This window comes from Alligator mississippiensis, chromosome 4 (assembly GCF_030867095.1).
Source record: "Alligator mississippiensis isolate rAllMis1 chromosome 4, rAllMis1, whole genome shotgun sequence".
Lineage (NCBI taxonomy): Eukaryota > Metazoa > Chordata > Crocodylia > Alligatoridae > Alligator > Alligator mississippiensis.
In genome coordinates this window covers 61,718,353-61,732,647 of record NC_081827.1, presented here as the reverse complement: position 1 = coordinate 61,732,647, position 14,295 = coordinate 61,718,353, and the positions used below count along the sequence as shown (strand labels likewise).

Below are 14,295 nucleotides of genomic sequence, written 5' to 3'. Positions count from 1 at the left end.
GTAGCCCCCCCTTGTAATCCCCCTTCCCAGTGCTGCTGCCACCCACCCAGCCTGGCCCAAGTGCAGCCCGGGCCCAGCCCCCCCTTTGGGAAGACACTGGCACAACCTCCAGCCCCAAGTGTGCAGTGGCAGCCCGCCCATACACAGATCCAGGGGGCATATGCCCCTCCCATGCCTCCCCCAGGGTGTGCACAGTGGTGGGAGCCGCTCCCTCCCACCAATGAGCCATGGCTCTGTTCTGTGACCCACCCTGCCCCAGCTGTGCAGTGCCTTCCCCAGCCCCACTCCCTCCCTCACCATGGGGGCTTTGATCTTCCCCCCACCCCTTTCCCCCAGCAGACTTACCAGCTAGATGCTGTTCTCCAAGCTGTTGGGCTGCACATTGGCAGTCAGATCAGTATCAGCCCAAAAAATCTTTATCGGTGCACCCCTAATAGTTTCCTACCATATAGTGGAGTTGTGAAGATAAGTAAAAAAAAACTTGTGGGAAATATTTGGCTATTGAGGTGGTTCAGTGAATGCCTGACAGGGCTTTTTAAGGATATAAAGTAGGAGAAGGCAGCTGCAGATAGTTGTACTGGAATAGGACTTTTTTTTTTTTTTTTTTTTTTACTTTGAGTATATGTGAATACTTAAGGTATCAGAATCAGCTCTGCCTCCTTGCCATTGTTTGGGGTTCCAAGAAATTTGGAGAGTGCAGTCTTTGGAGCCAACTATTAAAGAAAGGACAGGCAGCTGAGTCAGTCGTTCTTTTCTCCCAGCTTGAGAGAGGCAGTTGGAAAGAAACTTTTTACTGCTTTAGGAGTAGAACTTAAACAATGGTCTCAACTTCGTTTCTCTTTTTTTCAGGGTTGGGGAGGTGTATCCACAAATAGACTTACTAAATTTTAAATCTTGAGGCCAGGAGTGCTAGCAATATTTTTCAAACTATTACTTAGAAAATGTATATGTGATTATGCAACTTTATTTGAAATAGACACAATAATTAGAGATGTTGGTTCTTGGATTCAAGACGAGGAATGACGCACTGATAAATTATTTTGTGGCCTGAAAAAGTTGTAACCCGTATTGGTATCTGGAATACAAGTAAGATTCTTTGGCTGCTTTGGTAGACTCAGACTTTAAAGACTTATTTATGCTGAAATCCATCTGCTTGTATTTTTCTATGTGCTTGAGCGTCCGTCCTTCCTCCTCGCTTGTGTCTTACATTACACTATATATTAATGTTTAATCATATGGTCCCATTTTATTTGTAGTACCAGATTTAGCTTTAGGAAAGTTTATAATATCACCAGTGTAGACTTGTAGCACAGAACAATAGAACGTTTGATTCATGTGCATTATTTTTTATGCTAGATTAATAATTACAAATATCCAATGTATATTAGAACTTCTTTATTATCATACAATTATTCCAAAATGACAGGGTAATGGATATTTCAAAGAAGGGAAATATGAAGCAGCGATAGAATGCTATACACGGGGTATAACAGCAGATGGCACCAACGCAATTCTGCCAGCTAACAGAGCTATGGCCTATCTAAAGATTCAGAAGTAAGTGGTGGTCGGTGTACAATGCTGCTTTTCTATTCTTTGTAAACTGGAAAAAAATATATATCAGGGTTTCATTGAAAGTTGTCCTGCTACTGCCATCATTCTCACTCAATAGAAAATATAATTAAAAGCATGTGTGTAATCTCTTTATTTGATAATGAAAACATGTTGAAAGGGAGTACAAAGCAATTAGGTTGAAATTAGTGTGAAACGTGAATAGCTCTTTGAAAATTTGACTAAGTTTATATTATTTCTAAAATTCTATGCAGTTATTCTTCCCTTTTCCAAGGATCTCAACCATTGCTGTTTTAGTAGAAGAAAGAAAAAATATATTGTATGCAGAATAAAGGAGAACTATTTTTGATAAAGGAATTTTCTCTGACTTCAGACTTCTAAGTGGATTGTTATAAATAGCTAATAAAAGCAAAACACTAACTACAGTAAAAGCTGTGTTAACTACCATGAGTGGAGAATGCAGTGTGCCGGCTATATAAAAATCCCAGTTACTTGAGGCAGGGGTTTTCAGCAAGATTGGGGGGGCGGGCAGGGGAGGGTGCAGACATGGAGCAGTGGTAGCACAGGGTGGTGGGTGGCAGCGGTGGGTGCTGTGCATGAGCTTCCCTCCCCCCACCCAATCCGGTTAATAGAAATGCCGGTTAACACATTGCACGAAATGCATTGTGGTACGTTTTCATTGAGTATTAACCAAACCCTGCAATTGTTAATCAACATGACATGTCTCTGGGATTTCATTTTTAAATAAAATGGGATAGTACTGGTTGACCATTTTTCAAAGGTTCTTTCTATTTGACATGCATTCTATGTGGCTGTCAAAATGTTTTAAGTGCAAGACAAAATAAAAAAAAATCTTTAGAACAATGCAAAAAAGCTTTAGAAGTTTGTCAAGCAGCACTACTTTTGGGAGGGGAGAGAGAGTGGTGTTTTCAAAATACTTAGCAACTTTAATTTTTTCTTTAAAACAAAAACTAGAAATAAACTACTTTTGTAAATGTTCCAATTGAGACAAATTCATGCTTTAGGTGTAGATATGATGAAAAATTTGGCATAATGTAAATTAAAGCTAAAATATTGCAAACTAAGGGTCTAAAGTTAAACTCTTGAATTGGTATCTATTTACTAAATACAAGGGGCATGATTTTCAAGGGGCTGTCTACTTGGAATCTCCCACTGACATGACTGATATTGCTTAATTTTTAATCAAGACATTTTATTTAGGTATCAAAATTCATATTTAAGGATTTAATTTTTAGCAGTCAGTATGAAGACTTTGGTTCAGTTTATTATAGAACTAAATAAACTTTACACACACACACACACACACACACACACACACACACACCTTCCTATAATTAATATAATCTTTCAAAATTTCTTTTCTGCTGAGATATGAAGAGGCAGAAGATGACTGTACTCAAGCTTTACTGTTAGATGCATCCTATTCCAAAGCTTTTGCCAGAAGAGGGACTGCTCGAGTAGCACTAGGAAAGCTAAGAGAAGCTATGCAAGGTGAGACCTTGAATGAAAGTAAATGTGATGGGTTAGGTACTACATGTAGATTTGCTCCCCACCTCTTCCATATTTGCTTCTTTAAATTTTCAATAAATATTAAAGCCAATTTGGAGTAGAACGTTTCTGCAATAAAATGCATGTAGTCTCTTAATTCTCTGCCTCCGTGCACATGCAACTGATTTTAAGTTAGAGTATTTTAAGTTAGACTGCATTTGAGTAATTTATGTGAAAATTAATTAAAGCAAGTCACAATTATTCAAGAATATGTACATTTTAAAGCTAGGAAATTTGGAAGTAAGGTTATATTTAAAGAAATTCATGAATGTTAAATACATGAAACTTGCACTTAAATAATCCTGTCTTCTACTGATAAATATTTTGGTCTTGTTTAGTGTAAGTAACTTTTGCTGTTTGCAGTTCTCCTTTGGCTAAAAAAACCCCAACAAAACAGCTATTATCTCAAATCCCATTTGTTGTTTCTTTTAAAGTTTTACGGGGGTTTTTTTAGATTTTGTTTTATATATACTTTTTATATTTCTCTCCCCTCTTCCCTCTGGCCCCTTTTCCTGGCCCCTCACCACAGAATAGTTGCAACAATTTGGATACACTAACTGTGCTTTTCCTCTTAAGTTTAAGTGTAAAATTTTATTCATACTTAAGGGAGAAATTCTGATTTGCTACCTAACTGAAAAGTAGAATGGAAAATGAAAAAACAATCATGTTAAAAATAATTCCTGACAATTTTTAATTTGACATTTTGTGTATATTATTTTTATTCAATTAGATTTTGAAACTGTTTTGAAGCTTGAACCTGGCAATAAGCAAGCAATAAGTGAACTAAGTAAAATACAGAACGTATGTATACTTGTTAATAATTTTCTATTTTGTAACCATTATTTACAATATGATTTTTACTTTGTATCCATGAGTTTCATAGTTGGTAGGGTCGGAAGGGACCTGAGCAGATCATCAAGTCCGACCCCCTGCCATGGCAGGAAAAAGTACTGGGGTCAAATGACCCCAGCGAGGTGTTCATCTAACCTCCTCTTAAAGACCCCAAGGGTAGGAGCCAGCACCACTTCTCTTGGAAGCTGGTTCCAGATCTTAGCTGCCCTGACTGTGAAGTAGATCCTCCTGATGTCTAGTCTGAATCTACCCTCTGCCAGCTTGTGACCGTTATTTTTAGTCACTCCTGGTAGTGCTCGGGGGAACAGGGACTCCCCCAATGCCTGCTGGTGCCCTCTGACTAGTTTGTAACAGGCCACTAGATCCCCCCTCATCCTTCTGTTGTGGAAGCTGAACAGGTTCAGGTCCCTTAGCCTCTCCTCGTAATATTAGCCTCTCCTTAGTAATATTTAATAACTTAACTTGAAATTTTGATCACCTGAACACTTACCTTTAAGGAACTGGTTGAAAAAGGGCTATGCACCCAACTGGAATGTCCTGGAACATCAGCAACAGAAATCCCAAACCTGGTGAAACCCATTGATAAACCTTTACATCTTAGATCAACTGTAAGTAGAAAATAATACTTGCAAAATGGTGTATGTGGAATAAAGTGTCATATCTCACCTGTTCTTATGTTGTAGATGATTCTGACATAGTTTTATGAGAATTCCTGAATTTACAAATGCCTGTCTCTCTTTTTTAACTTAATAAAATATGCTTTTTGCATTAGGTATATTCTTTTGATAAACTTTTTGTCTCCAGTTTTGAAGGCAAGAGTTTTTACAGCAGTTTGTACAAATGCAGAACATACAGATATTAAATGCACTTATTCTAATTTAGCAAATAATATTTTTGATTCCATTAGAACACATTTCAGACTAATTGTAATTTAAAATTTGATAATATCTTTTCAATTTAAGTATTGGATTAATCCAGATGTTATAGAAAGTATCCTTTTATCATTGTAAATTACAGTTCATTTTCACAGTAAAATGGTGTGTTGACTTCTTTTTTTAGCTCAAAAGCTACGTTGCTTGAATTTATTAAATCGGTGGTCCTCAGCCTTTTTTAGACTTAAGGCACCTCACTTTTTTTTTTACTATAGAAAAATAATAGAGCAATTCTTTTTTAATAACTCATTCTAACTTGTTACGGTCCTGTTCTTGATACTGTGGAGTCCTACTGACATGTCTGTGTTTATCTTGTGAATTATGTTTGCACACTTAACAGTGCTAATGCTGCATAGCACCCCGCGGCGCCCTTGAAAGGATCTCAAGGCAACCTAAAGTACTGTGTCACCCTGTGTGAGAATCACCATACTAGATATAAAATAATTTGGCCTTCATAGTTCTATTATGATTAAACAAATAAAATTCATAATCCCATTCTGCTTTCTTTTCATTGTGCCAGCAGTGCAGAGTGTAGAAACCATCTGCAGGTAATTAGAACCAGGCAGGTAGGTCTGGAGACTGGTAGCTGACATTTTAATTTAATCCAATGGTGAGACTAGATCTTAAATGTTGAGACCAGAAATATTTGTAGCTTTGAAAGCAGAACAAAGACTGGTCAAGTCTTATATTTTTGCTGCTTTCTCCATTAGTCAGAATATAGAATTTGATTGGCTGATTGCCTGATAGTATATAGGTTAGATTAGAAATCAAAGGATAAAATATTTCACAAAATATTAGAAGTATAATGTAAAAGTATGAAACCAGAATAAAGAAAGTAAGCAAGTTTGAGGGAAGGATGCACCGCGATACAGAGTAGCTCTCAGTTGTTTAACAGCAGAATTATTACAAGTGGATTGCACTGAAAAGTTGGAGACGGGATAGGGGTGTGGAGCAGTTAATCTTACCTCCCTTCCCCAAACTTTCAAAGCAGCATGCTGTTGTCTTACCTTAGTTCTATAGGCAGGCTGACTACCATATTTACTTGAATACGAAACAAGACTTTTTCCCCCAATCAACATGGGGAAGGAGAGAGCCGCTTCTTTTACATTTGCATATAAGAAAACCTCATTAAATATGTTGTCTATCATTAAACTGCTACCAGTAGCAGCATGCGCTCAGTAATGGAAGCCAACTTTGAAGCTGATTAAATGCAGTCAGCACTGAACATGACTGTAAAACACGTGGCCCATATTGGGCAAACATATAATTTTGTCTTCCTTCTTTTGACCAGGGAGTCTCCCCCATAGAAAGCAAAGTCCTCCAGCCTGGGGTCAACCTCCATCTCCCGGAGGCGTTGCCAGAAATGTACTCCCCTCAGATCCTCTAGCGGGTGTGTGGGATGTTAGTTTCTGGATTCCTCATTGTTCAAACAAGAAGTCCAAGGTTATTCCTGTCTCCCCAGGGTGGCAATATAGAACACATACATGTTCCTTTGTTTGTCCATCATTTTTGTAACTTCTCTCATCCCAAATTGTCCAATCCTCTGTCTCTGTGCCAAGCATTCCTCTTATGGTGCACCAATCCCCTGGCACTGTCAGCCACATTCCTTATAGGGAAGTTGCTGTCTTTTGCTCACCTAGTGCCCAGTCACAACACTCACATCTCCCAGTGCCACAGAAGGTGTTCTGTTCAATGTTGTTGCTTATTTCTGGGAAGACCTGGACAGTGTTTAGCATAACTCAGTTTGTCCACTACACTGCCCTCTTCGCAACATCAGTGCAGCTTTCCATGTTCCGGATTTCCTGGGTGACCTCAGGCACCCAGAGTCCAAAACTAAGATTGCTGTCCCCGCTGCTGCGGGTCTTCCATTCTGGTAAGAACAGCCCCTCAATCCCACACTTGATCTTAGTCAACAAGAGCCCAGGAAACATACCTTTTATTTAAAAAAATAAATACATTTTTCGTGTTCCAAGCCAAATCAAGTGCAAATCCATGAGTCAGTCCAGAACCATAAGTGGCCCTACAACTGGCAAACATCCTCCACCCCCACCAAGGGCTTCAGATCTTTCCAACATCTTATGGCAGGCATCCTACATGCAGGCCCAAGCCCGGAGACTTGGGGTTCAGATGCCCCCAAGTTTTGCCAGCCCTCAGCCATATGGCTGCAGGGGCAAGCTAGGAAAGAGACTCCCATTTCTATAAAATGGGCTTTAAGCCCCAACACCTCGGTGGGTACTAAACCATGCCAGAAGACCCATTATTCTGGAGAGGGCTTACCTACCAAAAGGATAGGTTAGTGCAGTCCATCTGAATAAGATGTATGTTAGTGCCCGTTGCGCTTCACCCCCCTCAGCAGTGACCTTTTCTAGTCGGTGAGCCACAACATTGAATACATTTTAACTTCTTTGTTCCCACAGCTGAGCTGTACCTTTCTTTCTCCTTTCCAATTATTCCTGTTTCTTCACCAGCATTAAATGTCTGGTAAACCTCACCAAACAGGGCCCCAAACAGTTCACCCAGAATCCCTCTATCACTCTGTCGCATATGGTTAACATGGCCCTGCCCTCCAAGAGGTGAAGCCGGACCAGGTTGCCCTGTGCCTCATTTTCATACACATTTTTGGAGGATCCCAGGACTCATGACAAGAACAGAGAGTTCCAGTCATGCATGGGGGCTAATTAGCACAAAGATCCTTTGTAGGGGATATCTGGAGTACACACACAGTGAGCAGGGCTGAGCTGTAGGGTCACCATGTCTTGAAAAAATAGACTGCTGGGGCCCAGCCCAGTGAAGTATATTGTAGATTTTAAGCCTTTTGGCTTTGGACTAATATCATGTATAGTTGTAAGTAGGATGCCCGCCAAAGGTTTTGGAAACATCTGAAGCCCCAGGTGCAGGTGGAGGATGTTTGCCAGTAGTAGGGCCACTTATGGTTCTGGACTCTTGGATTCGGAGCTAGTTTTGCCTAATCTGGCCTCAGGTACAAATTAAATAAAAAAGAAAAGTTTGTACTGTATATAAGTAGGTACAAAAGAGTTGCTTAAAAGTGTGTTTAAGGAGTACCTGTCTTAAAACTTGCAGCAGTTTCAAGAAAGGCAAAATGCATCAATTCTGGATGAACTAAATCTATGTGTATCTGGAGTAATATTATGCAAATTACTACAGATAAATTTATTTCAAGGTCAGTGTTTTCAAATTTGCGCCTCACTTCCACATGCTCAGGGAAAGCAGGGTTTGACAGTAAGGGATGCAGATTGGGGGGAAAAGGCTGCAGAAGGAAGAAGTTGGGGGGTGGGGGGTGGCAGAGGGCAAAAGGGATACCTGACCCTTTAGATTATTTTTTTTTTCCTTGCTATAGCAGTGGGAAGAGGACAAATTCAAGGCAAGCCTCCAATAATTAGATTTTATACCTGGAAACTTACAACAAATGTTATAAATGTTCTATATGTAGAATCTAATTATTTGGGGGTTGTCTTATATTTAGGATCATCTTATATTTGAGTAAATGTGGTAGCTCTTCTCAGGTAGAGCTAACATGCCCAGGTGCAGTGCTGTATGCACATGGCTGTGCTGCTTTCGATCTGAAGTCAGTGTGTACATAGCTAGTTTTGGTATCACTGGAACACATGCTAGTTGAACCACAAGTGAGGAAGGTTGTGAGGCTGTGCTGGTGGAGGAGTCAGACTGTGGGATTAGAAACATTTAAGAACCGGTGATCTAAGGTAGGGAAATCATAGCAGGAAGAAGAAAACTAAATGTAAGAAAATATTGATTTTCATTTTATGATGTTATAGCTGCATATTATAGTATAAAAAACAAATTCTCAGAACATATTTGTAAGGCATCATTTAGCCCCAGTCCACACCAAGTCATAGTTCTGGGATTTTTATCATTATTTACAGCTTTTGAAGCTTTGCTTGGAATGAAGTAGAATGTGTTACTGATTTTAGGTATATTTGTTCTGTTTAGAAACCTTTGAGAAGGATAGTCATTGAAGAAGTTGATGATAGTGATAGTGATTTACCTAATACTACTTCTGTAGTCAGTAATCGGATTAACTCTACATGTGTAGAAACAACAAAGAGTTCATACCAAGATGATCTCTTAACCACAACTGATACTCCAAAAGCAAAACAGCTGAAAATAGAAGAAATTAGTGATACACCAGCCATCCAGTGAGTATAACAACTTGTTAGTAGTCTCACATTTGATAATTATACATGGGTAACCTTCCTTTTTGAATGTATACTTGCTTTTTTTTTGCCTGTGACTGAGTAACTTATTAGAGCCTCTACTCAGAGGTAGTCATAATTGAAATTTGACAGCTTAACTCCTTTCCTATTAGTGAGTAATCTGTGTACAATCATTGGAATTTGCTTGCCAGTACATTATAAAAGGCAGTATGGGCTGGAGGTACCTGAACTAGCTCTAAAACCAGAAGCAGCATAGCCCTGTTAGCACAATGCTACAGCCTGCCCTATAAGCTTAACTTCTAGCAGAACCAATTATTCTCGGTGGAGATTGTACTAATGTGGTTATGCTTCCGGTTCTAGAACTGGTATATGCAGAGCTAACTTGTCTATCTCTGCATGGTGCTTTTTGGGTCATGTAGAGTTGGTACAACAGCTAGCACATTCATTACTAGCTTGGAGTCTCTTTGCACAGGCAGCCACCGTGTGTGACTTAGGCTGTAAACAGACATTGTCCTTGCCATGCCAGAAAAATTTGCATGGCGGCATAAAACCTGAGCAAACAGACATCCCTGTTCCTTACTGAACCTCAAATGTCCAATAATGGCGGCATGAACAATTTCTAGTAAGAGTTTATGCAGCTTTATCTGGGGAAAAATCTATTTGCTTACGGTACAATTTCCAGGCAGCCCAGGGATGCCTGTGTTCTCCAGCTGCCCCAGGCAGGCACTTTCCAGGTTTCAGGAACCCAAACCTGCAGAACAGTGGCCGATGGCAACCTGAGGGTGGCTTGGGTCCCATGCATTGGAGTCAGGAACCCAGGGCTGTTGTCCTGCAGTACCAGACCCCCAAAGTCCTGGGAGTGGCAGAGGCCCAATCCTGCAAGACAACAGCCCTGGATAATGTTTGTCTTTACTAGTCAGTCTGATCATCTGTACCAGGACAGATACCAACACAGCTGGTTCTGCCACAAAAACAACACCTGGTTGTAGCCCTAGTGATTCAAGGGGAAATGTGAGCCTTTGAGATTCAGGTTGACAAACAAACTTCTTTAATTTTTTTTTCTCAGGTGTATCTGAGAAGTTTATATGCAATATGTTTCATTTTCTCCATTTTAACTGAGTGATGGGTTCTAGGTAAGGTTCTGAAGTGCTGGGTTTCTCCTTAGCACAGCTGGAGAAAGAAAGGGACCTAACAAAGATATTGCTGTCTTTTTTTTAAAACCACTGTTTCTCCAGTTATGGAAGCAGCTGGTAGTTTCAGGTCTATTCAAATTTCAGTTTACAGCTAAGAACTCTGGAAAGGGTTGCATGTTGACTAGACTGTTTGCTGGAATATCTCCAGAGCTGGCTGTAGGCAAAACTGGGTGGCAGAGAACCAGCTATCCATACCAGCTTTATTCCACCCACGTGCTGAGACTTCCAGATTGGCTGTTCAAGACAGCTTTTGATTGGCTTTGCCTCGTGAACATATGTTAGTACGATGACAATACTGCTTCTCCTTTCTTATGTTATTTAACTGCCAGGAAGATTTTTTGTGAACTTTTTTCCTCTCTAGAAGAGCCAAATGGATTTAGTAGGCAGTGTTTAAGACCCAAGTGTGTTGTTATGGCCATGTTTTAACCTCTGAAAATAAGCTGATTGAAATGACAGATAAATTGTAGGATAACAAATGACTACCTTGTAATCAGTGTTGAAAATGTTTTACATTTGAAAGGCCTATTGTTTTGTATTATGAAATTGCCAAGCAAGTTATTTTTTTGTGCGGCTGTGGGAGGTGCCAGTGTATTTTCAATGGTAGAAGATTCTATTGTAAACATTTTAAGTTATTTCTGGAAACAGCACAGATGTAGCATGCTTAACACACATCTGTAGACCAGGAATATCATGTTTTAACAAATTACTTGCAGAACTATTTTCTTTGTTTGTTTATTTAGAATAAACACATTAAGTATTTTCAGTTTTGCTTTTACTGTACAGTTTTGGGAATGTTTTCTTTACTATCTCTTTGCAGACTTGTTAATGAGGTGAAAGAAATTACATCACCTCCACCTCAGTTTTTCAATCTCAAAAACCACATAGAAAAGGAAAATGAAACATTACCTCCTATATCCACATCTCCTGTTCCTGCAATCCCAGCAAATTCATTTCAGCTCGAATCTGATTTCAGAAAATTGAAAGGCTGTCCAGATAAGATGTACTTGTACCTTAAGGTAAGAGAAGAATTCTTTGAGTGCAATGGTACTTGAAGGAATAGCCCATATTTATGTTGGTAGAATGAGCAATCAACGTCTTGAGTGACTTGTTTTTTGTAGAAGTTAAAATACTTTTATTTTAAATGCTGTTTTCACAGTTCAGAGTGCTTTGGACTCCATGTGAAACTTATTTCCATTCTAAGTTTAACTGTTTCATTTGACATTTTTGGTGTAGTGTGGAAGAATTTTATTTTTTATCCTTCTCTTCTAATTAAGCCTTAGTTGTGTAAATACATTCAATGTGAATTACTGCAGTTCAAGTAAATTACTCATATATATTTGTAGTCTCAGGATGGCAGTAGGAAGAGTGGATCTAGGGTTTATAAAAAAGAGGTGTGCAGTCGCACAGTGGGGTATCCAAGTCATTTGGCTTTGTAGACCAGATCCAGACCATGGGGCTTCTTGCAGGCCAGATGACACCTTTGGCAGCAGCTTGTCATTGTGGCTGCTGGAGTTGCTATGTTGGCTTAGATCTGAAACCCAGGTACTAAACATCACAGTAACTCACACCTTTCTGACTCCCAGCCCACTTATCCCCTGCTACTGATTTTAGTTGTCAGTGGTAACTGAAAGTCTGTCCTTGAACAGTGCTAAGGAATACCAGCATTCTAATCCTTAGGTTAGCTGAGCACACATTTAAATGTGTTTTAGTATTTTTATTTTTTTTTTTACACAAAAAAAAGTCTAGGTGTTTTGTATTTAAAAGAGGATGTTTAACAATTATGTATCTTGAAAAAAGTTAAACAGAAACAGGATTAGGCAGACATGTATACTAGTTAAGATGTTCTTGTTTTGTTTGCTTGCAGCAGTATCTATGATGTGGTAGGCACTAAAAAATATTAGAGAGAAATGGATCTTGCTGGAAGAGCTTTATATTTATTCTAATTCTTACAATTGCTTTATACTTTATTCCTCTAAATAACTATATGTTTTTCTTCCAAAGCAAATAGAGCCTTCGCTTTATCCAAAACTGTTCCAGAAATCATTAGATCCAGATGTATTTAACCAGATTTTGAAAATTCTGCATGATTTTTACATTGAGTAAGTTCAATTCCTCCCTCATTCTCCTAGCAATTTATATTGCTTACTATTTATAGGTATTAACCACACTATAGCATGTAGTACCAGTTTACTAGGGCATGGTTATCTAAACGGTTTAAATAATTATTTTTCAAGAAACTAAAAGCATGTTTCAGAAAGACTAGAAAATGAAGACTAAGAATGAAAATAGACAATGAAATAAAAAGCTTTTGTGACTAATTTTAAGTTCTATCAGTAAGGAGCTGTACCTATGAAATTACATTTTTGTCTGATGTTTATTGGACAGAAAACTAGACATTTGTACCCACCACATTTCATGAGTATGAACTAAATTACTTTATGGGCCCCTTGTGATGTGTACGATGTTTTGGAATTCAGTTTATTTACTTTTTAATCATACTGTGATCTGCACAGAACACTTGATTGTAGCAATTATGCAAATTTAGGAATGGACATGTTAACAGCTAAGTACTTATCTGTCGGGAATTTAACATTTTTTGCATGTTAAATAATCTGACACTCCCCTAAATTACTGTGGCCCCAGGTCACAAACTTTTAAAACTAGGCATTTTGTTCTCCTATATAGAAAAGCAAGTGAAAACTAAATGAGATTGCAGGAGGCAGGGCAGGGGGAAGAGTTCAATAGCAAAAATATGGCCTAAACCAACAATAAATGATGTGAGAAATTGTTCCACAAAAGGAGTCGTGTCCTTCATTCATTGGAACTGCCTATAAAACAGCTATTGTATAGACCTGATGAGGCAGAGAATTAAAATCAGTGTGTAAAGGATGAGAAAGAAAAGATGGTCTAAAGGAAAATAGAATCTGTAGGCAGTATTGTTGAAGGAGGAAGTATATGTAAGCACCTTTTATGACCAAAAATCTTATAAAACAAAATCAAAATCATGGGATTTTCCTTACAATTGGTAATGACTGCAACCATGCAGGCTAAGTACAGACAGTCAGAAAGCTCCAGGCTGAATCCATTCAATCTTTGTAGGTTTCTCTAAACTGCGTAGATTGAACCAGTAAGCAAATGAACTCACATTCACTTTTGAAGCCAGAAAGGCAGGCAGACTTCTGCAATGGCCTATACCAGTAGCCAGGGGGCTACAGAGCATGTCCCCCAGCCTGCTGACCGTTACCAAAGGCATCCAAATGCAGCCAAGCAGGGCTCATCTTTGATTGGCTGCAAACCCTAGTGTGCCCTGCTCCCCTGGGGATCTGGGACAGAAGTTCCATTAACCAGTTTCATCTCAGTCATTTAAATCTGATACTACATCCAACCAGGATTGTCTTAAATCAGTTTCTGATCATTTAAACTGGTTTATTTTTATATTTACTGAATCATTTAAACTTCTGCACCTAGCCACAGTCAGCTCGCTGTTCATATAGCTGCACTCATACTGGCAGATGGTTACCATACACCTTTTTCCTACTGCTAGAATAGCCTGGATTTACAAATTATATAGCTCATTTTATGTAGATGTCAGTAGCAGCAAATCATATTCTTTTCTTCCCAAGAAGGCACCATAATTAACACTTCTTATCCTAACATGAGTGTCTTAGCAAAGCTGTAGCTAGTATTTTAAGTGAAGTTACACATTGCTTCCTTTCTTTGGTTGAAAAGAAAAACAGCTTGATTTTTCTTTTCAATTTTGAGTGAAGAATGACCTCTCAAAGATGCTTACTCCAGAAAGATTCACAGAGAAAACTGCCACCAGTGTTTTGGGTAGTGAAATTCAGAAACCCGTGACAGAGTGTATAACTTATGCATAATCATTTTCTTTTAAACTGTAACAAGATCAGGTCCTCAACTTCTATCCATCTGTCCTTTGTATACCTTCGCTCTTATTCTCTACCACCAGTGCTTATATACAAAGTAGTT

At 38.8% G+C, this 14,295-nt stretch overlaps 1 protein-coding gene across 3 annotated transcripts in view; it reads left to right on the top strand.

The window, feature by feature from the left end:
• The window catches only part of RPAP3 (RNA polymerase II associated protein 3), a 47,502-nt gene that overhangs the window by 29,879 nt on the left and 3,328 nt on the right, over nucleotides 1-14,295 (top strand). For all 3 annotated transcript variants that reach the window (XM_019492918.2, XM_019492913.2, XM_019492910.2), the window contains 7 exons: nucleotides 1,427-1,554; nucleotides 2,960-3,081; nucleotides 3,869-3,939; nucleotides 4,488-4,598; nucleotides 8,892-9,097; nucleotides 11,126-11,324; nucleotides 12,310-12,407. In XM_019492918.2, the coding sequence (XP_019348463.1) occupies nucleotides 1,427-1,554; nucleotides 2,960-3,081; nucleotides 3,869-3,939; nucleotides 4,488-4,598; nucleotides 8,892-9,097; nucleotides 11,126-11,324; nucleotides 12,310-12,407 (935 nt within the window). The remainder of the gene's footprint in view (nucleotides 1-1,426; nucleotides 1,555-2,959; nucleotides 3,082-3,868; nucleotides 3,940-4,487; nucleotides 4,599-8,891; nucleotides 9,098-11,125; nucleotides 11,325-12,309; nucleotides 12,408-14,295) is intronic.